At 42.9% G+C, this 24558-nt stretch overlaps 2 protein-coding genes across 5 annotated transcripts; one reads left to right on the forward strand and one right to left on the reverse strand.

Annotated features, from left to right (window-relative positions):
* Positions 1 to 15: 15 nt before the first annotated feature.
* On the reverse strand, positions 16 to 24264 carry LOC116360582 (zinc finger protein 14-like). Of its 4 annotated transcripts, none has more exons than XM_031815441.1 (12): positions 24065 to 24264; positions 19634 to 19836; positions 19257 to 19355; positions 19059 to 19154; positions 18812 to 18922; positions 18534 to 18657; positions 6759 to 6961; positions 6427 to 6525; positions 6227 to 6322; positions 5801 to 5911; positions 5518 to 5641; positions 16 to 4885 (listed from the first exon to the last, which is right to left on the reverse strand). In XM_031815441.1, the coding sequence occupies exons 1-12, from the start codon at positions 24087 to 24089 to the stop codon at positions 2325 to 2327; spliced, it is 3852 nt and encodes a 1283-aa protein (XP_031671301.1). In that variant the 5' UTR covers positions 24090 to 24264; the 3' UTR covers positions 16 to 2324. The 4 variants fall into 4 exon arrangements, with proteins under 4 accessions (XP_031671301.1, XP_031671300.1, XP_031671303.1 ...); XM_031815440.1 differs by having other exon boundaries at positions 16 to 4963; positions 24065 to 24263; XM_031815443.1 differs by lacking the exons at positions 18534 to 18657; positions 18812 to 18922; positions 19059 to 19154; ... (1 more) ...; positions 19634 to 19836; positions 24065 to 24264 and adding an exon at positions 7396 to 7584 and having other exon boundaries at positions 16 to 4963.
* Positions 10435 to 14261, forward strand: LOC116360585 (uncharacterized). The gene is made up of 3 exons (XM_031815451.1): positions 10435 to 10745; positions 11248 to 11259; positions 13261 to 14261. Exons 1-3 carry the CDS (start codon positions 10743 to 10745, stop codon positions 13861 to 13863), a joined length of 618 nt encoding a protein of 205 aa, XP_031671311.1. The 5' UTR covers positions 10435 to 10742; the 3' UTR covers positions 13864 to 14261.
* Positions 24265 to 24558: the final 294 nt, after the last annotated feature.

A 24558-nucleotide genomic window follows, 5' to 3' on the forward strand; every position in this document is an offset into this window, starting at 1 on the left:
TGCAATAAACTCCACTGATGTTGCCAAAAAAGTGAATTTAATTCAAATGACAAAATCATATACAGCACGTTTCATACAATATTAAAATAAAGGTTAATAAAAGAAATGTAACCATAAAAATAAAGAGTGCATTCTTAATGAAAAGTTCAGCTATCACAGAAAAAACAATACTTGAAGTATTGGACTGGATATACCCACTATGGACTGGATATACCCACTATGACAAGTAGCTTAAAGAAAAAGAAAAAAATGTAATTAGTCCAATGATGATGTTTCGCTTGTCAGGAATCAAAATTTTAAGATATGTAACTTTTAAAGTGCATTCGGAAAGTATTCAGAGCCCTTGACTTTTTCCACATTTTATGTTACAACCTACACAATACCGAAGGTTACGTATGTAACCACGGTTATGTGAGCTATTTGGATCACTCCAATATATTGGTATCACTCCACGGCGGAGGGATACATCCGAGGTGAGGATTAACAGATTTACTCCCGTGTACACCTGTCACGGCTGGGGTCCGCTCTTATATATATATATATATATATTAGAACCCATGGCCGCGACATGCCTTCTCTACATCATTTTTGAGGTGACTCTAGCACCGTAGAGGATTGGAGTGATCCAAATAGCTCACATAACCGTGGTTACATGCATAACTTTCGTTATATTTTACTATATTGGATCACTCCAATATATTGGTATACCTGACCAGCCTGCGGCGAAATCCCAGTGCGGGACCGAGACGCAGGGGCCGTCAATGTGGAAGGGGAGGCCAGGACCGCTGAACCAACCGCAGAGGGAGGTGCCACATTTACCTGATAGTACCTAGCAAAAAGTGCACGAGGACAAAGCAGACAAAGAGCTGGTCTGTTGTTCTAACTGACCGTGTCCGCTCCACATAGGCAGCCAGTGCCCCCGCAGGGCACAACATGCCGGAGGGAGGCCCAGAATCCCCCGCCACTGCCGGGGGGTCGTAAGCAGACAGGATAAAAGTTATGTTCACATGCCTGTCTGACAGAACCTTCGGGAGGAATAAAGGGTTGGGGAGGAGAGATGTACTCCTCCCCCCTGGGTCCATCCGGTAGCACTCAGAACTTACTGAAAAAGCATGGAGCTCACCCACCCTCTTCATGGAAGTCATCGCTACCAAGAAGCCACCTTCATAGAGAGGTGTTTCAGGTAGGCAGACTCCAATGGTTTGAAAGGCAGAATTGGATGCAGAATTGGATGTGTGCCAAGACCACATCCCAGCCATCTGCCATTGAGCGGGTCCATGCTGGACGCAGGCGATCTAAAGGACTCTCAAACCATGAGAAACAAGATTTTCTGGTCTGATGAAACCAAGATTGAACTCTTTGGCCTGAATCCCAAGCGTCACACCTGGAAAAAACCTAGCACCATCCCTACAGTGAAGCATGGTGGCAGCATCATGCTGTTACGATGTTTTTCAGCAGCAGGGACTGGGAGACTAGTCAGGATCAAGGAAAATATGTTTAGAGCAAAGTACAGAGAGATCCTTGATGAAAACCTGCTCAGAACCTCAGACTGGGAAAAGGTTCACCTTCCAACAGGACAACGACCCTAAGCACACAGCCAAGACAATGCAGGAGTGGCTTCGGGATAAGTTTCTGAAAGTCCTTGAGTGGTCCAGCCAGAACCCAGACTTGAACCATATACATCATTTTTGGAGTGTCCTGAAAATAGCTGTGCAGCGACGCTCCCCATCCAACCTGACAGAGCTTGAGGTGATCTGCAGAGAAGAACGGGAGAAACTCCCCAAATACAGGCGTGTCAAGCTTGTAGCATCATACCCAAGAAGACTGGAGGCTGTAATCACCGCTAAAGGTGCTTCAACAAAGTACTGAGTACAGGGTCTGAATAATTATGTAAATATGTTATCATTTTTTTGTTTAAAAAATATATATATTTGCAAACATTTCTAAAATGGGGTATTGTGTTTAGATTGAGGGGGAAAAACAAATGTATAAATTTTTTGAATAAAGCTGTAATGTAACAAAATGTCAAGGTGTCTAAATACTTTTCAAATGCACTGTACGTCAACAATGGACTAATGAAACAAATTCCCAAATATATGTTTTTGGGTGGATTTGTCCATCAAGTAAATTCAGTTGCCCATTGGTCATTTAGATTCTCTTTACAAATGACTTACAATCAATACTTGCAGCCGACTCTACACAACATTCTAGATGATCTATTCAAAATATCCACTTAACTATCTGACGGACCTAGTTATTAAATCTATCCCAAAGTAAAATCAAAAAAACATTCAACAACTGATATGCAAATGTACAACAATAACTCAATTTTCATTGAGGGAGTGAGTGAGTTGGTGAGCCTTGAGGCATCGAATTTGGGTGAAAGATTCCCCACATTCCCCACATACATGCTTCTCTGTATGGGTTTTCTGGTGCCTTTTCATATGATGAGAAAATCTGAAACGTTTGTCACAAACGCTGCATGAAAATGGCTTCTCTCCTGTGTGAAGTCGTTGGTGTGATTTCAGGTAACCTGACTGGATGAAGGACTTTCCACAGTCTTGGCATTTGTATGGTCGCTCACCAGTATGGTATCTTTCATGCAACCTCCTTTCATTTGCTGTGATGAAGGTTTTTTCGCAATAGGAGCATGGAAATGGTCTTTCTCCTGTGTGAGTAAGTTCATGTCTTTTCAATGACACTGCTTTGTAAAACTGCTTTCCACAGACTGTACAGGTAAATCTCACCCCCTCATGAACTTGCTCAATATGTGTATTCAGCTGAATCTTTGTCCGATAAGTCATGTCACACTGCGAACAAGAAAAGGGTTTCTCCTCTGAGTGAGTTCCCATATGCACCGACAGTTCAGAAGCGGCCCTGTAGCTCTTTCCACACTGCCAGCACAGGAACGGCTTTTCTCCTGTGTGCTTCCTACTGTGTATTGTTAGAGAATTGGCTGTTCTGAATTTTTCTGGACAAACAGAACACTGGTACAGGTACTCTCCCGAGTGAACCCTCTCATGGATGACAAGGTACGATAACTGAGTGAAGGTTTTCTCACATTGAGAGCAGGGGTATGGTCCTGTGAATTTATGTTGATGCAGATAGTGTTCTCTCAGACGCCCCAACAGGGTAAAGGTCTTCTCACACATGGTACACTGGATTTCCTTGTGCATCAGCTTGTGTCTGTCAAAGGCAATGGAGTTTGGGTATATCCTTCCACAGTCAGAGCAATAGAATGGGTTGTGAATTCGTTTGTGTGTTCTTAGGGAGGATGAGCCTTTGAATTCCTTGTCGCATTCATCACATTTGAATACCACCTTTCTTTCTTCCTCCTTGCATTCTGCCCTTGTGTCATCAGTGGCTAGCAGTTCACCAGCCTCCTCTGGAGTAGCATCCTCTTGTTGCTGGTCCACCAACTTAGATGCTTCTTCTTGGTTCACCTTCAGACAGATATCCCTCTGGTGTTTCTTTAAACCATGCATGTACTTGAAGCGCTGCTCACAATTGACACATTGATAAGGACGCTCCTCTGAATGGGATCTCATATGAATAGCCATTCCTGAAGCACGGTTAAAAATCTTCCCACACACAGTGCATGGTTTGGGTTCTTTGAGAGTCGGCACTGAAGTAGCAGCTGTGATGAGGGTCCCAGTGTCGTTTTCCTTGGAAGTGAGAGGACTGATGCAACCTTCGGTTTTAACTTCCGCTTGTTGCTGGTCCACACTCTGACCCAAGTCTTCTAGGATGCCCTCGTGGCCAAGGATTTCCTGATGTTTCTTCAAGGTATCTTTGTACTTAAAACTTCTCTCACAAATAGCACAATTAAAGGGACGTGCCTTTGAGTGAGATTTCAAGTGCCTTTCCATGTCTGAGGTACGAGTCAAAATCCTACCACAGACACAACAGGTTTTTGAGTCGGACAGCCCTTTGTGAGATGGTTGTGGGTTTTCATCAGTGCCAAGAGACCCAGTGCTACCCATTGATTGGGATTCATCTTTCTCTGGCTGTGGTTTCCCCTTCTGTTGTGACAAGTTTTGACCAACCTGACCTAAATCTTCCTGGTTCACTTTCTTACACAAATCTCTCTGGTGCCTCTTCAAATCATATGAATACTTGAATCTCTTATCACAATTTACACACCAAAATGGATGCCCTTTTGAGTGGGATCTCATGTGCCTTGCCATGTCTGAAGTACGAGTGAAAAACCTCCTACACAAAGAGCATGTTTTGGTGTCCAGAGGTCTTTTCTGTGTTAGCCCTGATGGAGAGAGCATCTTAAGGGGTGATGTGTTCGGAGATTTGCTAGTTGAGGGTTGTGGGATCTCTTCTTTATTTTCCCAATCAACCGAAGTTGAGAGGTTCTTTTCACAAACTCCTTGCTGGTGTCTCTTCAGATCATAAAGATCCTTGAAGCCTATTGCACATTTGAGGCACTTAAACCTATGATCATGATCTTGAGTGTGGCTTCGCTGGTGCCTTCTAAAGGACGTGGCTCGAGCAAAAGTCCTCCCACAGTCGGGGCATGTCTTCCTGAATGGGCCTCTTTTGCATGACTTCCTCAGGGAGGTGTGCACCTTGGAGGAGGATGGCTGTTGGATTGCACGCTCGGAAGAATCCGTTTTACATGGCTTTTGTACTTTTGACCGTATTTTCTTAATCTGCAGCCTTTTGCTTTGTTTTGAGGTTTGAACATGAATTCCGGTGACAGTTTGATTGTCCGTTTCCACACTTACAGGCTTCCTATTCATAGCATGCTCCTTCTCAGTAAATGAGTCTCTTTGATCTTCATCTGGTGCAAGTAGTCCTCCATTTTTCTCTATTGTACCCTCCACCAACCCTTTTCCTTCCACTCTAGCCAAACATTCTGATTGTGAATCTCCTTCTGTGGCAGTCACCACACGTACATGTGGAGGGAGAGACAGAGAGGAGAGGATGTAGTCACCAAAGGATGATGGAGTTTCTTTTTGTGCAAGGAGGAGACAAAAGACAGGTTAAACTGAATTAATATATTTTCTGCAACAGTGTTTGACCAACCTCATACATGTCAATTACATTTCCACAATCTTATATAATTGTTATTTATTTAATTTCAGTTTCATATTCCATTTGGTGCCCAACCCATGACTTACAAGACACTATTCATCAAGCACTTTGCAAAAAAACACAAAAACAAAATGACATTTTACACTTTAGATGCACAATTCATATTTGCATCATGTACAACTAGCTTATACTTCAAATATGAGCAATTTTGGCACAGCCAATCCAAGCCAATCCAAGCAACAACAAAAAAATGTTACATACACCAGACAGGTGTAGTGAAATGTGTTGTTTTACATGGTCAGCCATAGTAATACAGCACCCCTGGAGAAAATTAGGGTTGAGTGCCTTGCTCAAGTGCAAAGACAGATTTTTACCATATCGGCTCAGATATTTGAACCAGCAACCTCTTGGTTACTGGCCCAACGCTCTAGGCTACCTGTTATGGATTCTCTGAGTCTGTACGATACTCACCGATGGAGTCCAAATGTCCACGCTTTCTGTGGTACTGGAGCAGGGTCCTCAATTGTATGGGGTCAGGTACAAACTGTACACATTTCTCCAGGGCAGAGGGGACAGCACTTAACAAGGAGGCAGTCTTGAGAGAGAGAAACATGGTTTAAAATCATTAACCCACTACAAACTCATGTCCAACTCACAGTTTATTAAACATGAAAATATGATTGATTATTTCTTGCTATTCTTGACTTCTAATTTCCCAAGCTAATTAGATAAAGGTGTTATTCATTCTTATTACCTGTTCAAGGTCTGGTAGGGGAAGTAACTTCTCAAGTCTGGAAAGGAATTCTAACATCAGCATCTGTATTGCAGTGTCATACTTGGGCCCAAATTCCACAGGGAACACGTCCTAGGAGAGAAGAAATTAATGTCCATAATTAGCCTAGTATTTGCCTTTTGTAACCTAGACCAGCAAACTTTTTGGCTCAAGGGCCACATCGGGGTTTCAAAATTCCGAGGGCCGCACAGCTTTTGTTAGTCAAGATAAGGGCAGTTATCTGAAATTATATAGGGCCATTATTATTTCAAAATTATTTCTATTTGGTTTTGTGTGTTAAAATGTAGCCTGGAGTTATTTTTTTTATCCAAAATAATCATGGGACTGGATAGGGAAGTCAAGCAGAAAGGGGTGGTCACTTCCCTACCATATAAGAGCAACACAAACCTGGTAGAAGTTCTCCCTTTCACTGGGGTCTTTCAGCAGAGATTCAACCAGCTCCACAAAGTTTGATTCAGATAATTCCACCTCTGCATCACTTGACTGCAACAAAACACACACAACAATTAAATAATCACATTTAACAACTCAATGACACAACATTTAGAGTGACATAGGCCTCTGCTCCCTCCCAGAAAGATACTCACCTCTGCTTCCCCAGTGGATATGAGGCTTCGGATCCTGGCCAGGTGTTGCTGAATGTCTTGGTCTGCTGTCTGCTCAGTGCGACACAACTCCAGAACCATCTAAAATTACAGATGACCAGTAGAGTAGAGCAAAGGTCATTTGAAGATAATGATAGATAGCCTAGCTAAAGGCCAATGGCAGTATTTGAGAAACCAGTGTCAGGGTCTTCATCTCAGCCAATGTTTAACAGCTGGGTGGTTTATGCTAGAGTCAACAATATTGTTGTCAGAGAGTAACCTCACATGATCTTGTTGCATGTTTATTTTCCCCATTCTGCACCCCAATCTCTTACCCTTGCTCGAAGCCCCAGAATGAGTTGGGCCCTCTGACTGCAACTCAAAAGCTCTGGCACAATCTCTGTCACCGTGGTGACAAACTCCTCCAGCATCCCATAATCTTGAACGTCTCCTCGCTGAACCACTTGCCACATGGCTGCAGAGACAAGCCGCAGTGGTGGAATGAAGAGACGCAGAGAGGGAAGAAGAAGAGGGGGACCTAAAAATAAGGAAATGAGACGCAATAATGATTGAAATAATACTGAACTGATATTGAGATGGTTCAAAAACCTTTCAAATATTTCCTCAAGGTTCATTATTTAACTTGTAAGACAAAATGAAACCAATGGAATTGCCCCAAACGTGGAAACTGCATTCATACGAACTAATCAAGCGCACCAGATTAGTTCCAAATATTGAGGTCCCTATCTAGCAACTCATTTGGTTAAAGGGAAAAAAAGCATAACATTCTTGCCAAGGTAATTGTACATCTAAATAGGCTATCCCTTAAAAAACATAACAGTGGATGATTCAGAAGTACTAGTCCTCCCGCTTCTAGCGTACTTAAAAGATCGAGACAGACGGAAATTTAGCGAGGATACGCCATGTTGAACATCAAGCACACCAAGTCTAGAGAAAAAAAATCCGCAATACCATTTTCGCTAGGATTTTGACATTGCATCTCGTCCTCATACAAAAGTAGTCACGCAGGAAGCTTCAAAATTGCTAAGTGTTTGTTATAAAGATGGTTTCCAAAGTTAAAAGGCTTACAACAGTTTTAAAGCCTAACCGTCGGAAGCACTGAGTGTGACACTGAACGTAGTCCGTTCAATTTCCGGTTGCGTTTACACCCCCCCAGAATAAAAGTCCTCGTGAATTGAGTTAAAATTCGGAATAGATTTTTTTAAGAAAGTCATCTTTGTCAGCAAGTTCGGTTATTGACTTGGTGTGCCAACTAAAAATAATTCTTACAATAGTTAGCAATCCCCTTGTATAATAATAAAACGTATTTAAAAACTCACCTGCAAGTGTGTCTATCACAGTGCCATCCGTTTTGTCACCAAAGCCCCATATACTATCCACCACTGCGACCTGTATGCTCTCGTTGGCTGGCCCTCGCTTCACTCTCGTCGCCAAACCCACTGGCTCCAGGTCATCTACAAGTCTCTGCTAGGTCAAGCCCCACCTTATCTCAGCTCAATGGTCACCATAGCAGCACCCACCCGTAGCACGCGCTCCAACAGGTATATTTCACTGGTCACCCCCAAAGCCAATTCATCCTTTGGCCGCCTTTCCTTCCAGTTCTCTGCTGCCAATGACTAGAAGGAACTGCAAAAATCACTGAAGCTGGAGACTCATATCTCCCTCACTAGCTTTAAACACCAGCTGTCAGAGCAGCTCACAGATCACTGCACCTGTACATAGCCCATCTGTAAACAGCCCATCCAACGACCTCCTCCCCATACTGTATTTATCTTGCTCCTTTGCACCCCAGTATCTCTACTTGCACATTCATCTTCTGCCCATCTACCATTGCAGTGTTTAATTGCTATATTGTAATTACTTCGCCACCATGGCCTATTTACTGCCTTATCTCCCTTATCTTACCTCATTTACACTCACTGAATATAGACTTCTTGTTTTCCTCTTCTACTGTAATATTGACTATGTGTTTATTCTATGTGCAACTCTGTGTTGTTGTATGTGTCGAACTGCTATTCTTTATCTTGGCCAGGTCACAGTTGAAAAATGAGAACTTGTTCTCAACTAGCCGACCTGGTTAAATAAAGGCGGAAAAAAAAATATATATATATATATATATCTAATACCTATTATTCACACTAATGTTAGGTTACTGTAAAAAATTAAATAATATCCTGTGTATCCTGTCCGAGGGGAACCTGTATCCTGTCCGAGGGGAACCTGTATTGGCATGGCTCAATAATATGTCCTTAAATGTGAGGGTCAACAATGTGCAACAATAAAACACAGCCTAAAAAGATGACTTTGAAACAATGTACAGTACACCATAAACTATGTGGATCACATTATGTGCATTGAAATCAAGATTGCCCTCTTTCTCCATCTCCTCATGTGTAACCTACTAGATGGATTTACCCCTGTCATGCTCCTTCCACAAACAGCAAACTGGAAAAAAGCCCACACCATAATCAATTACCATTCCCATATTCTCTACACTTCATTGGAACTGATGCCCCCTGGGATGTGCTTGCTGCCCTTAAAAGCAGTGTTATGTGGGCTTGTATGAGTGGTAAGGCTGAAGCAACCATCTGCAGACGAAAATTCGAGGAGTGAAGTCAGGGGAGGTGAATCTGCTACAGTTTAAAGTCTGACATTGATGTGGTTTTCTAACAGCAAGGCTCAATGCAACATGGCAGTGTTGTCATTGTTAATAAAAATAATTATTTGTGATGTCGAAATAAACATGTCTCCAACCCCCATATCACAAACTGAAAATATGTGTGTACATTGTGCTATCATGTTGTAGGCCCTCATTGTAAATACACATTTTTCTTAACTGACTTGCCTAGTTAAATAAAGGATTAATTTTTTTTATTATTTTTTAAATACATATAATACATTAATTTGTACATATCCACTGTATATGTTTGCCTTTGATGATGTTAAATGGCATTATGCTTATCTTTGTAATTCCGATAACTACTTTATTAACATTATTATTCTCTTGGCCAAATATCCCTCAAACCTGTTAAACTTAAAAAGTTGGAAAATATATTAGAACTCATTAACATGTCGGTTAATGTCTCATAGCCTTGTCACATCTAAAGATGTCTTGGTGTTGTATTTTTTAAAAACATTTTATTGTATACACAGGAATGTCCCTGTATTGATGTGTAATATTGCTATTATTGTTGCAATAAAAATTTTAAAATAATTATAATTATATCTACGAGGCTAAAATGCTACCTGTTGGTCTTTGGTTCCGTTGGCATTCGTCAAACAAAAACACTCTAATGATCAGTTGACAATTCCCTTACAATAATGTACCATGCTAGTACTATGGTACTTTCATTCATATCGTGGTACTACTATGGTACTTTCACTTACACCATGATATTGTCTGAATTATGGAAATGTACCATGGTTTTAGCCTTGAAGTATGATGTTACTACCATGGTACTGCCATTGTACCTAAATACTACCATGGTGTTAAACCACATTATACATTCTACCATGGTAATGCACAATTATGATGAATGGTACCAAAAATGATATATGGTACTCTTTATTAAGTGTGCGTTACCATGGTATAATGGCTATATAATGCATTAAATAAATAAACCCCCCAATGTGAAAAGAGGTTGGTTGGCCTTTAAATTTATGAATTGATATACCAGTATGGGCACGTTTCTTATAAAGTCAGAGGCAGGCTACTTGTTGGTCCTAGTTTTCTGAAACATCAAAGAAAAAGGAAAATAGTTGCTGTGGAAAAAGGGGTAATACTTTATGTATTAATAGTACCGTTTTTTGCTCGTGTTTGGGTTCCCTGTGTTGCCAACCTGAAATGTGGGAGAAAGTGAGATATATGGTAGCCTGATCTTTGGCATTTTGTAATAATTTAGTATTTATAGTCAAGGGGCGTTGTGCTTGTTTCAGCCCGCAGAGGGAGCCGCTCGCTCTACTGGTTGCTCCACGCGCTCTCTCACAGAGGCTCTCGCGCTAGCCTGACTAGTTAAAACTGAAGAGGCACCAGATAAACTAAATATTTTTAACGTTATCATCACGGTGAGCAAGTTGTAAACCATAGGATAGGAAACCACAAGTAAAACGGAGTGTAGTGATATAACTGTTGTTATTTTATGTTTTGATAGTTTAATACATTTATAAAAGCCCGTTAACAGAGAATTCTGCTAAAGTTCGCTCCAGTCCAGCTAGCCTGTCGTAGTCATGGCGACAGGATCAACGAACGTTCTTGCAGAGTAACAAAATGAAACATTGTAAATGGCTGTTTTAGGGATATGGTGAGAATCTATTAAATAATATGATAATTAATACCTTTTAAAAACATGTTTTTTTAGTATGTTGGCTATTTAGAATAGTATAAGAGTAGCCAATTCAGTTGAATGAGAGCAAACTGAAAATGTATTGAAGAGACAAGTTAGTTTACGGTTTCCGACTCCTGTCATTCTTCTCACCATACTATCCAGCTCCCAAGGTTTTAGATGGTGCACTACTAGACCATGTGTTGTGGTTTTTCACTATGAGCTAAAGGGGTTTAAGAGGGTACTAGGTTTACGCTTAGCCATTTCAGAGCTACTATAGTAGTAAATGTTGCATTATGCGAGTATCATAAATTACTTCGATTTTGGTCACATTACCCGAAAAACGGTGGGGCACAGACCATCATAATTCACTGTAAACAACTACCATGCTTTTGTTTTACAACATGCTACTAGTACAAAACCATGGTATTTTTAAAATTGTATTACCATTGTTCATTTTTTAATCACGTTTTTTTGCCAGGAAAATACCATGGTACGTACTGGCTGGAAAAAAACTGATAGTACATTTTTTAAGGAAATTAGTGCCTCCCACAACGCAGGCGATGAGGAGCTGGTGAGGAGCAACTGCAGAAAATTGGAAACTGGACTGGAAAGGTATTTTAACCTATGCCAACAGGGCCTTGATTTTAACCAAGAAATTAAAGAAGTAAAAAAGGAAATGGCATTTTTAGCAGAACAGAGAAGCAAGGGGGTTATTTTAAGAAGTAAGGAAAGGGAATTAGAAGAGGGGGAGAAGTGCACTAGGTACTTTTTTAAGAAAATAGTTAGTAAGGGTAGGTTAATGACTCGTTTAAAAAATAAAGATGGGGTTTTAAAAAACAGATACAGAAGGAATAAAGGAAGTAGTTGAGGATTTTTATGGGGAACTGTTTGGGGTAAAAGATGTGTGCGAAGAAACAATGGGGGACCTTTTAACATACATCGACAAGACCCTACCCAAGACAGACGACCTGACAAAAGACCTGACGAGGACCGAAATCGAACAAGGACTGAAACATTTTAAGAGGGGTAAATCACCGGGGGAGGACGGCCTCCCTTTGGAGTTTTATTTGACCTTTTGGGATGTTTTAGCCGACGAACTTCTGACTGTTTTTACCGACTTTGAACATCTTGACAGACTACCTGACAGTTTTAGAGTGGGGATCGTGACTCTTTTATATAAGAAAAACGACAGGACTGACTTGAAGAACTGGAGACCGATAACCCTTTTAAACTTTGATTGTAAACTTTTTACCAAGGTTTTAACACTCAGAATGTCTTCTGTTTTAGGGGAGGTGATCCACCCGGACCAAACCTGTGCCGTGCCCGGAAGGAAGATCACGGACAGCCTGATACTGATCCGAGATGCCATCTGTTATGCGAGACAGAAACATGCGGCTTGTAGTCCTAAATTTAGATTTTGAAAAAGCCTTTGATCGGGTCTCGCACCAGTACCTTCTTTAAGGTACTGCAAAAAATGGGTTTCCCGGACAGGTTCTTAGCTTGGGTGGGACTGCTGTACGGGGACATCACCAGCAAAATCCTTGTAAATGGGCATCTGTCAAAAGCAGTGGGAGTACACTGCGGCGTCCGTCAGGGCTGTCCGTTATCTCCTCTTCTGTTCGTAGCCTGTATTGAACCACTGGCACAGGTCTTGAGAAGGGACCATGGGATCAGTGGGGTGGGTATCCCGGGGAGTGGGGGGATGACCGCCAAGTGCGTCTTTTATATGGACGACGTCAACATTTTATGTACCGACCTTTTATCTGTCGACAGGACTCTGGACAGGACTGACTGGTACGGTCGAGCCTCTGGGGCGAGACTGAACAGAGACAAGACAGAGGCCCAATTCTTCGGACCGTGGGCAGACCCAGACTTGACCAGACTACCTCTGACAGTTAAACTGACGGACATAAGGGTACTGGGGGTAAAGTTTGACCGGGGGGGAGGAGGGAGTGGTAACTGGAGTGGAATCCTGGGGACCGTAAGACAGAGACTGGGTTTTTGGGGACTACGACAGCTGACTTTTGAGGGCAAGGTTTTAATCATTAAAGCTGTGATTTTACCTGTGCTTTTATTAATCAGTTCTGTTTTTATCCCCCCTCGAAGGAGTATTTTAGACCTGGAGCGAATGCTTTTCTACTTCCTGTGGGGAGGCAAGTGGGAGAGGCTGAGGAGGGAGGTGGTCAAGAGGCCCAGGTCCAAGGGGGGGAAAGGCTTGCCTGACCTCTACTTGTTCCTGGGCAGCCGCTACACAGCGTTACATCTGACTCTTGCCACCTCCCCGGTCAACAACAAGACTCAGGCCCTCGCACAGTTCTGGCTGGGATCATACCTCAGGACTCTGAGGCTGATCCCAGTCGACCTGCGAGCCCCAGTCTCTTTCCTGCTACCCCCGCCCTACGTCCAGCTCCAGAAGTTAAGACATTTTAAACTGGAAAAAGAAACAGTCACGGTCTTAACAAAACACCGCTCTCTTCTCTCTCTTGTGCAGGAGCGGGAACCAGTATGTCCAGTGCGCGGGCTCGCTATAGGTGAGCCCACAACGGTTTGGCGCAACGTGGCCCATCCTGCTCTACTGAATCGGCATCGGGACCTGTCCTGGATGGCCGCCCACGAGATCCTCCCGGTCAGGGCCGTTATGCACTCACGGGGCATGGCGAGGACATCCGCGTGCCCCCGAACAGGCTGCGGCCAAGAAGAATCGGTGAGGCACATGCTCTGGGAGTGCAGAGCCGCCAGGGACCTGTGGAAGGAAGCAGGCCCCCTGATTACCTCGTGTCTGCCAGCAGGGGAGGACCTAACACCTCAGCTCGTGCTATATGGGGTGGGCCGAAGGCCCATTTCATCGAAGACCTTCACCAAGCTCTGGCCCACCCTCACGTGCCTGAAGGAAGCACTGTGGTCCTCCCGCAACCTGCTGGTAGCGAAAAACGTAGAGACCACCCCCCAGGCAGTGGCCATGGTAGCCACGGAAGCCCTGGGGTGGTACGAAAGGAAGGGGGCCCTCGACCCCAGGCGAAGGGTCCCCCACAACACCCTAGGTCCCGGCGGCCACGGCCTGACAGCGCTGCGGCGCCTAGGGCGATGCGCCTAGGGGAGGGATCTCCTCTGGGCCCCGAAGGATGGGACGATGGTCTATTCAGAAGAGCAGGATGAGGTGAGCTTGATAAAGACTCACCCCGCTCCTGTACAAAGGACTGAAGACAGCTTTTTAACAAATGTTTTTCATGTCTTAAAAATGTTTTACCTTTTTAGATCATTAGTACACATTTTAAATGGCTTCTACAGATTTGATATTTTTTACAAGGAAAGTACTTTTACTCATGGTTGTTTTAACTAATTGGTTTTAACAACATGTACTTTTTAACAAATTCAAATGTAACTTTCAAATGCTGTGTTTTATGCCTTGTTGCCGTTTTTATGTGTGTAAATGTAAAAAATGTATGAGCTGTTTTTAAAGGAATTGTGCCAATAAAACTTTTCCAAAAGAAAGAAAAAAAACTGCAGAAAATTGGAAGTCGACTGCAGTCAAAACTTGGTGACTTTTGATCACATGGTTGTTGTAAAGTTCATGCAGTCCACACGTAGACGCATGTCGGAACAAGTTTATCCCCACAATGCAAGTTTGAAAGGTTGGTCACTGATTTAACAAACGTGATCCACTCGAGCATCCATGGTGTTGCATTTGGTTATGAGTATGTCATTTGTGCTGTTCGTGTATGCTGTCATGTTGCTGACTCACGTGCCCAAAATAATTGCCATGCGGAGACAGTTTTAGTGGTTTAAAGAAGGCCTGAGTAAGGCCAACATGTCACAAATATTCCAAACTTGGATTAATTATTTCTCCATGAAGCTTTTGGATAAAAATGTAAAATAGCCAATATGCCCGAAAAAATACCCTTCCTCCCAAAGGACCTTTCTATGGACTAGCCTTCCTTCCAGTTAAATCAAAAGTCATTAATACGTTTGTTCCAGTGTCACTGGGACATTTGAGGACCAGTGATGCTGACCTGAATGATACAAATATGACTGATACAAAATTCAACCAACGCTTGCAGAAATGTATGAAGTGAATCTGTGCAAGATATGACTGAATACACACGTTTTTAAATCAGATATTTTCATGTCCTCCTTTATTATTGCTATTGTCAGAAAATGCAATGTAGTTATTTGAGAATAACAGTTTACATTACAATTTAGCTATTAAAATTATATAGGGAATTATGAAAAAAAATATTAAATGAACAACAACAAAAAATATTAAAAGCAAAAGGTGTTAAACCAGTGTTTTTATATATATATAACAGTACACAACAAGAACTCAAATGCCAGAGTGGTAATGCTTTTGACTCCGGTCCACATATACCTGGTGACGAGGGTTCAAACTCCTTCTCTGCCCTTCTGTCTGTGCCCCTACTTTCCTTCTACCTCACTACTTTCCCTGCTGTACCGTCTTAAAATTAATAACAATAAAAAGGAACATCAGAGTTCCCCCCCAAAAAACTTCCATTTTAATTCCCAGGGTGAGTGCATAGGTGTTCAGTCAGGCGCTTTTTTTGAGCGAAAGCTAACCCACATTCTCCACACACATGTGGCTTATTTTTTCTTGTATGGGTTCGCTCGTGTTTTAACCTATGATAAGACAATCTGAAACTTTTATCACAAAAGCTACATGCAAATGGCTTCTCTCCTGTGTGAAGACGTCGGTGAGATTTCAAGTAACCTGACTGAATGAAAGACTTTCCACAGTCTTGACATTTGTATGGTCTCTCACCAGTATGGTATCTTTCATGCAGCCTTTTTTCATTGGCAGTGATGAAGGTTTTTGTGCAATAGGAGCATGGAAATGGTCTTTCTCCTGTGTGAGTGAGTTCGTGTCTTTTTAATGACACTGCTTTGTAAAACTGCTTTCCACAGATTGTACAAGGGTATCTCACCCCCTCATGAACTTGTTCAATGTGTGAATTCATCTGAAGTTTTGTTCTGTAGGACATGTCACACTGCGAACAGGAAAATGGTCTCTCCTCTGAGTGGGTCCCCATATGAACCGACAGTTCTCCAGCAGCCTTGAAGCTCTTTCCACACTGCCAGCACAGGAACGGCTTTTCTCCTGTGTGCTTCCTACTGTGTATCGTTAGAGAATTTGCTGAATTAAACTTTGCTTGACAAACAGGGCACTGGTACAGGTACTCTCCTGAATGAACCCTCTCGTGGATGACAAGGTATGATAACTGAGTGAAGGTTTTCTCACATTGAGAGCAGGGGTATGGGCCTGTGAATTTATGTTGATGCAGATAGTGTTCTCTCAGACGCCCCAACAGGGTAAAGGTCTTCTCACACATAGTACACTGGAATTCCTTGTGCTGCATCAGCTTGTGTCTGTCAAGGGCAATGGAGTTTGGGAGGACCCTTCCACAATCAGAGCAATAGAATGGGTTGTGAATTCGCTTGTGTGTCCTTAGGGATGATGAACCTTTGAAGTCCTTCCCACAATCATCACATTTGAAGACCACCTTTATTTTTTCACATTGGAAGACCACCTTTATTTTTCCCTCTTTGCATGAACTTTCCTGGTGTTGCTTCAAATTACAGATGTCATCGAAACACTTTCCACATTTTTTACACCAGTGAACCAGTTGTAGTCGACTGGTAGATGTCTCTGGGGTATCAGCCTTAACAGCCACCAGTTCACTAGACTCCTCCTCTTGGTGCTGGTCTACCATCTGAGAGGACTCTTCTCGGTTCACCTTACAGATATATCTCTGGTGTTGATTCAAACTTTGCTTGTACTTAAAACGCTGCTCACAGTTGACACATTGGTAAGGACGCTCTTCTGAATGGGATCTCATATGAGTAGCTAAATGAGAAGCACAGTCCAAAATCTTCCCACACACAGTGCATGCGTGTTCTTTGGCAGTTGGCGCTGGAGTAAAAGCCTTGATAAGGAGCTCAGTGTCGTTTTCCTTGGTAGTGAGAGGGCTGCTGCAACTCTCTGTGTTAACTTCCACTTGTTGATGGTCCACACTCAGATCAAAGTCTTCTAGGATGCCCTCGTGGCCAAGGATTTCCTGATGTTTCTTCAAAGAGTCTTTGTACTTAAAGCTTCTCTCACAAATAGCACAATGAAAGGGACGTGCCTTTGAGTGAGATTTCAAGTGCCTTTCCATCTGTGAGGTACAAGTCAAAATCTTACCACAGACACAACAGGTTTTGGAATCTACCTGGGTGCGATTCTCTGCAGTGGCAAGAAAAACCTTCTCTGGTTGCAGGCCACTCTTTTGTTGTGCCATGTTCTGATCAACATCCTGACACAAATCTCCCTGGGTCACTTTCTGACACAATTCTCCCTGATGTTTTCTAAAATCGTATGAATACTTGAATCTCTTACCACAATTGACACACCTAAATGGACGCTCTTTTGAGTGGGAGCTCATGTGCCTCACCAAGCTTGATGTACGAGTAAAAAACCTCCCACACACAGAGCATGTGTTCGTGGCTGTGATAGTGTCCAGAGTTCCTTGATGAGATGGCCCTGGTGGACAGGGAGTCTTGAGGAGTGATGGGATCTGAGGTTTGCTAGTTGAGGGTTGTGGGATCTGTTCCTCATTTTTATCTTCATGCAACATGTTTAGCTCCTTTTCACAAACTCGCCTCTGGTGTCTCTTCAGACTTTGACCATCCGAGAATAATTTTTCACATTTGTGGCACTTAAACTTGAGATTTTCAGTGTGGGTTAGCTGATGCCTTTTCATGTCTGCAACCCGAGTGAATGTCTTTCCACACAGTTCACATGCCTTATTGAATGGGCCTCTTCTGCATGAATTCTTTGGGGAAGGACACACCTTGGAGGATGATGGCTGTCTGTTTGCAAGCCCAGTTTGAGGTTTTCTACCTTTTGAAAACATTTCCTTAATCTGCAGCCTTTTGCTTCGTTTTAATTGTGATGGTCTGAGTAAATTCAAGCCAGTGACCGCTTGATTGTCATTTTCCCCAACGGCAGACTCCATGTCCATACCGTAATCTGGCTCAGTAATTATGTATCTTCTAACTTCATCTGCTGGGACTAGTACATCGATTTCCTTTGTCCGATTCTCCAACAACTCTCTTGCTTCCATTCCCTCCAAATTCATGCCTTCTGATTGTGTATCTGAGTCTACATCTGGGGCAGTCACCACTCGCACGTATGGAGGAAGAGACAGAGAGGAGAGGATGAAGTCACCAAAGGACGATGGAGTTCCTTTTTATGCAAAAGTGGGAGACAATGCCAAAAAAGTTCCACTGTGAATTCACTTTTTTTGCAACAGTAGTTGACTAACATCATACATGCAAATTATGTAAATGCCTCAAATATAAACTTTTACCGATAAAAGTCACATTTGTTCTACTTGACACATCATTCAAGTAATAAGGCCGAGGGCGTGTGGTACATTTAAGCATAAGGCCGAGGGGGTGTGGTATATGGCCAATATACCACGGCTAAGGGCTGTCCCTAAGCACGACGCAATGTGGATTGCCTGTATATACAGCCCTTAGCAGTAGTATATTGGCCATACACCCCAAAAAAGGTGCCTTATTGCTAATATAAAATGGTTACCAACGTAATTAGAGCAGTAAACAAGTATTTATACATCATACCGGTGGCAAATTGTTTGATATACACATGGCTGAAATTCGGTATCAACCAATCAGCATCCAAGACCCAAACTACCCCATTTATAATTGCAATTTTGGCACAACCAATCTAGAACACTGTATGATACTTACGGATGGAGTCCAAATGTCCAAGTTTTCTGTGGTACTGGAGCAGGGTCCTCAATTGTATGGGGTCAGGTACAAACTGTACACATTTCTCCAGGGCAGAGGGGACAGCACTTAACAAGGAGGCAGTCTTGAGAGAGGAGCATGGTTTAAAATCATTAACCCACGACAAACTCATGTCACACCGAGTTTCTTTGTTTAAAAGTGAAAAATATTACTGATTGGTATTCTTGACTTCTAATTCCCCAACCTAATTAGATAAAGGTGTTATTCATTCTTATTACCTGTTCAAGGTCTGGTATGGGAAGTAACTTCTCCAGTCTGGAAAGGAATTCTAACATCAGCATCTGTATTGCAGTGTCATACTTGGGCCCAAATTCCACAGGGAACACGTCCTAGGAGAGAATAAATGAACCTAAAATGCCAATAATACCTATATTTATATTGGTTTGAAACAATATAAAACTAGGCCACTAAAACCTAGACCAGCAAAGCTTTTATACTTTCCCACCGTATAAGAGCAAAACAAACCTGGTAAAAGTTCTCCCTTTCACTGGGGTCTTTCAGCAGAGATTCAACCAGCTCTACAAAGTTTGATTCAGATAATTCCACCTCTGCATCACTTGACTGCAACAAAACACACACAACAATTAAATAATCACATTTAACAACTCAATGACAACATTTAGAGTGACATAGGCCTCTGCTCCCTCCCAGAAAGATACTCACCTCTGCTTCCCCAGTGGATATGAGGCTTCGGATCCTGGCCAGGTGTTGCTGAATGTCTTGGTCTGCTGTCTGCTCAGTGCGACACAACTCCAGAACCATCTAAAATTACAGATGACCAGTCAGGAGTAGAGCAAAGGTCAACCACACGCTTCGTAGGCATTGCTCTGCTCTCATTGGGACACATTTGGAGAAAATGATAGCTAGCCTAGCTAAGGGCCAACGGCAGTATTTGAGAAACCAGTGTCAGGGTCTTCATCTCAGCCAATGTTTAACAGCTGGGTGGTTTATGCTAGAGTCAACAATATTGTTGTCAGAGACTAACCTCACATGATCTTGTTGCATGTTTATTTTTCCCCATTCTGAACCCAATCTCTTACCCTTGCTCGAAGCCCCAGAATGAGTTGGGCCCTCTGACTGCAACTCAAAAGCTCTGGCACAATGTCGGTCAACGTGGTGACAAACTCCTCCAGCATCCCATAATCTTGAACATCTCCTCGCTGAACCACTTGCCACATGGCTGCAGAGACAAGCCGCAGTGGTGGAATGAAGAGACGCAGAGAGGGAAGAAGAAGAGGGGGACCTAAAAAAAAAAGGAAAATAATTAGTAAATAAAGCCACCCAGATGTCTTGCTAGCTAAGAGGTTATCACACTGCACTGTCACCTTGACCAGATGTATACATTCATAGATCCTAGGTATAGTTAGAAGGGGAGGTCTAAATGCTATACTGAACAAAAATATAAAAACATACAATTTCAACAATTTCACTGAGTTACAATTGATTTAAGAAAATTTGTTGATTTAAATAAATTCATTAGGTTCTAATTTATGGATTTCACATGACTGGGCAGGGTCGCAGCCATGGGTGGGCATAGGCCCACCCAATTGGAAGCCATTTCCAGCCTATCAGAATTATTTTCTCTCCACAAAAGGGCTTTATTACAGACATAAAAACTTCTGTTTCATCAGCTGTCTGGGTGGCTGGTCTCAGACGATCCCGCAGATGAAGAAGCCGTGCAGTAGCAAAGATGACTAGGGTGGCTGGAGTCTGACAATTTTTAGGGCCTTCTTCTGACAACACCTCGTATAGAGGACCTGGATGGCAGGAAGCTTTGCCCACGGTGATGTACTGGGCCGTACGCACAACCCTCTGTAGTGCCTTGCAGTTGGAGGCTGAACAGTTGCCATATCAGGCAGTGATTCAACCCATCAAGATGCTCTCGGTGGTACCGCTGTAAAACATTGAGGATGTGAGGATCCATGCCAAATCTTTTCAGTCTCCTGAGGGGGAATAGGTTTTGTCGTGCCCTCTTCACGACTGTCTTGATGTGCTTGGACCATGTTAGTGTGTTGGTGACGTGGATGCCAAGAAACTTGAAGCGCCTAACCTGCTCCACTACAACCCTGTCGCTGAGAATGGAGGCGTGCTTGGTGCTCCTTTTCCTGTAGTCCACAATCATCTCTTTTGTCTTGATCATGTTGAGGGAGAGGTTGTTGTCCTTGCGCCACACGGTCAGGTCTCTGACCTCCTCTCCATAGGCTGTCTGATCTTTGTCGGTAATCAGGCCTACCACTGTTGTGTCATCAGCAATCTTAATGACGGCGTTGGAGTCGTGCCTGGCCGTGCAGTCATGAGTGAACAGGGAGTACAGGAGGGGACTGAGCACGCACCCCTGAGGGGCCCCCGTGTTGAGGATCAGCGTGGCGGATGTGTTGTTACCTACCCATACCACCTGGGGGCGGCCCGTAAGGAAGTCCAGGATCCAGTTGCAGAGGGAGGTGTTTAGTCCCAGGGGCCTTAGTTTAGTGTTGACCTTGGAAGGCACTATGGTGTTGAACGCTGAGCTGTAGTCAATGAATAGCACTCTCACATAGGTGTTCCTTTTGTCTAGGTGTGAACGGGCAGCATGGAGTGCAATAGAGATTGCATCATCTGTGGATCTATTGGTGCGGTATGCAAATTGGAGTGGGTCTAGGATTTCTTGGATTATGGTTTTGAATTGAGCCATGACCAGCCTTTCAAAGCATTTCATGGCTACAGACATGAGTGCTACGGGTCGGTAGTCATTTAGGCAGTTTACCTTAGTGATCTTGGGCACAGGGACTATGGTGGTCTGCTTGAAACATGTTGGTATTACAGACTCAGTCAGGGAGAGGTTGAAAAATGTCAGTGAAGACACTTGCCAGTTGGTCAGAGCATGCTCGGAGTACACGTCCTGATAATCCGTCTGGCCCTGCGGCCTTGTGAATGTTGACCTGTTTTAAGGTACTACATCGGCTGCGGAGAGCGTGATCACACAGTCATCCAGAACAGCTGATGCGCTCATGCATGTTTCAGTGTTACTTGCCTCGAAGCGAGCATAGAAGTTATTTAGCTCATCTGGCTGCTCTTGGCTGTACCTTCCTTTGTAGTCTGTAATAGTTGGCAAGCCCTGACACATCCGACGAGCGTCGGAGCTGGTGCAGTATGATTTGATCTTAGTCCTGTATTGAAGCTTTGCCTGTTTGATGGTTCGGAGGGCATAGCGGGATTTCTCATAAGCTTCCGGGTTAGAGTCTCGCTCCTTGAAAGAGGCAGCTCTACCCTTTAGCTCAGTGCCGTATGTTGCCTGTAATCCATGGCTTCTGGTTGGGGTATGTACGTGCAATCACTGTGGGTACGACGTCCTCGATTCACTTATTGATAAAGCCAGTGCTGGATGTGGTGTACTCCTCAATGCCATCGGAAGAATACCAGAACATGTTCCAGTCTGTGTTAGCAAAACTGTCCTGTAGCTTAGCATCTGCTTCACCTGACCACCGTTTTACAGACCGAGTCACTGGTGCTTCCTGCTTTAATTTTTGCTTGTAATCAGGAATCAGGAGGATAGAATTATGGTCAGATTTGTCAAATGGAGGGCGAGGTTTGTACACATCTCTGTGTGTGGAGTAAAGGTGGTCTAGATTCCCCCCCTGGTTGCACATTTAACGTGCTGATGGGAAACATCAGTTTTACCTCATTTCTTTCCCTGCATTAAAGCCCCCGGCCAATAGGAGCGCCGCATCTGGATGAGCATTTTCCTGTTTGCTTATGGCGGTATACAGCTCATTGAGTGTGCTGTTATTGCCAGCGTCTGTGGTAGTACGTAGACAGCTACAAAAAAATACAGATGAAAACTCTATAGGTAGATAGTGTGGTCTACAGCTTATCATGAGATACTCTACCTCAGGTGAGCAGGTCAGATATCATGCATCAGCTGTTGACATATATGTATTGGCCCCCGCCCCGTGTCTTACCAGAGGCTGCTGTTCTAACCTGCCGATAGAGTGCATAACCCGTCAGCTGTATGTTCTTAATGTCGTCATTCAGCCACGACTCAGTGAAACAAGATATTACAGTTTTTAATGTCCCGTTGGTAGGATATACGCGCTTTCAGTTCTTCCCATTTATTTTCCAGCAATTGAACGTTAGCTAGCAGGACGGAAGGCAAAGGCAAATTAGCCACTTGTCACCTGATCCTCACAATGCACCCTGATATTTTTCCAGAGAATGGCGGGGATCTGGGTCTGGTGTCTGTAGTATATCCCTCTCATTTGACTCATTTTGGAAAAACTAAAGTCTAATCTGAGGTGAGTAATCGCAGTTCTGATGTCCAGAAGCTCTTTTCGGTCATAAGAGACAGTAGCAGCAATATTATGTACAAAACAAGTTATGAAGAACGCAAAAAAAATGTTTTTGCATGGTTGGTTAAGACCTGATACGACAGCAGCCATCCCCTCCGGCGCCATCATCAGATGTCTTTGGCGGCGGCTTATGGTAGAGATATGAACATTCAATTGTCTGGCAACAGCTCTGGTGAACATTCCTGGAGTCAGCATGTCAATTGCACACTCCCTCTCAACTTGAGACATCTGTGGCATTGTGCTGTGTGACAAAACTGAACATTTTGGAGTGGCCTTTTATTGTCCCCAGCACAAGGTGCACCTGTGTAATGATCATGCTGTTTAATCAGCTTCTTGATATGCCCCACCTGTAATGGGGACAGATTATCTTGGCAAAGAAGAAATGCTCATTAACAGGGATGCAAACAAATATGGGCACAACATTTGAGAGAAGTAAGCTTTTTGTGCATAAGGGACATTTCTGGGATCCTTTATTTCAGCTCATGAAACCAACACTATAACGTTACATGTTGCGTTAAAAGTTTTGTTCAGTATGAAAGGGACCCTTTGGACGTCCAACTCTGACGTCACCCAATTTCAATTTAAATGTAATAAAGTAAGGGTAAGGACGTTCCGAGGAGCCCAGTCTCAGCATCTACATACAGTGCGGGGCTAAAGAAATTGATATGAGCCGCAACCCTGATTGAATACTGAACAGATTCAAAGTTGAATTTAACATAAAACAGTGCTGCTTCAAATACTTATTTAAAATATTTACAAAAAATTTAGCAGATTTCAAATAACACAATGAAACCTATGGTGATGCCCCAAACGTGCGAACTGCATGCACAAACCAACAAAGCGCACCCGATTAGTTTAGAATATGTTTAAAAAGACAGATTATTTATTTGGGGTAAAAACAATGCATTCTTGTCAAGGTAACGTTAGGTCTCTATGTCCTCCTACAATGCAAAGCGTGCTGAATAACTACATATATCCAATAAATTATTTAACAGGCTATCCCTTACAAAACATAACAGTGGATGATTCTGAAATACTAGTCCTCACATTCCTAGCATGCTAAAAGAACAACAAATGCAAATTTAGCAAGGATACGCCATGTTGAACATCAAGCACACCAAGCCTAGTTAACAAAATCCACAATACCATTTTCGTCAGGATTCTCGTCCATCTCGTCCTCATACCATATTCACCCCAAAAAACATGAAATGTTGCTAGGTGTGACAGCTATGATTTATACGTTAAAAGGCTTGCAAGTTTGAAACCTCATCTTCAATAGCAGTGTGACCGTGAATTTAGTCCGTTCAATTTCCGGTTGCGTTTACCGCCCACAAATTTCTGAATAACAAATCCCCGTGAAGTTGTACATTATTAGAAAGACATATTTTCCAGCAAATTCAGTTACTGACTTGGTTTGCCATATTAGAACTCTTACTATTGGTTTGCCATACCCTTTGATAATTATTACAATTAAGATAACCCACCGTGGAGTAAATATAACGAAACTGTAAAATAAAAATGGCATTAGACTTAATGCCGAATACCCTTCCCATCCTTTCCATGGATTCGCCTAATTTGCAGTAAAATCAAACGTCATTAATCATTTTGTTCCAGTTGAACCGGTAATAAAACAGATATTT

This window comes from Oncorhynchus kisutch, unplaced genomic scaffold, assembly GCF_002021735.2.
Source record: "Oncorhynchus kisutch isolate 150728-3 unplaced genomic scaffold, Okis_V2 Okis09a-Okis19a_hom, whole genome shotgun sequence".
Classification (NCBI taxonomy): Eukaryota; Metazoa; Chordata; class Actinopteri; order Salmoniformes; family Salmonidae; genus Oncorhynchus; species Oncorhynchus kisutch.

What these genes read in the sequence shown, in the direction of transcription:
- LOC116360582 (XM_031815440.1), bottom strand. Translation starts at nt 24,089, where the DNA reads ATGGACGAGAATCCTGACGAAAATG. An exon ending in TGGACATTTGGACTCCATCC is followed by an intron (nt 6,962 to 18,533) that starts GTAAGTATCATA and finishes CCTTATTTTTAG; the next exon opens with GTCCCCCTCTTCTTCTTCCC. An exon ending in TTCTGGGGCTTCGAGCAAGG is followed by an intron (nt 6,526 to 6,758) that starts GTAAGAGATTGG and finishes CTGTAATTTTAG; the next exon opens with ATGGTTCTGGAGTTGTGTCG.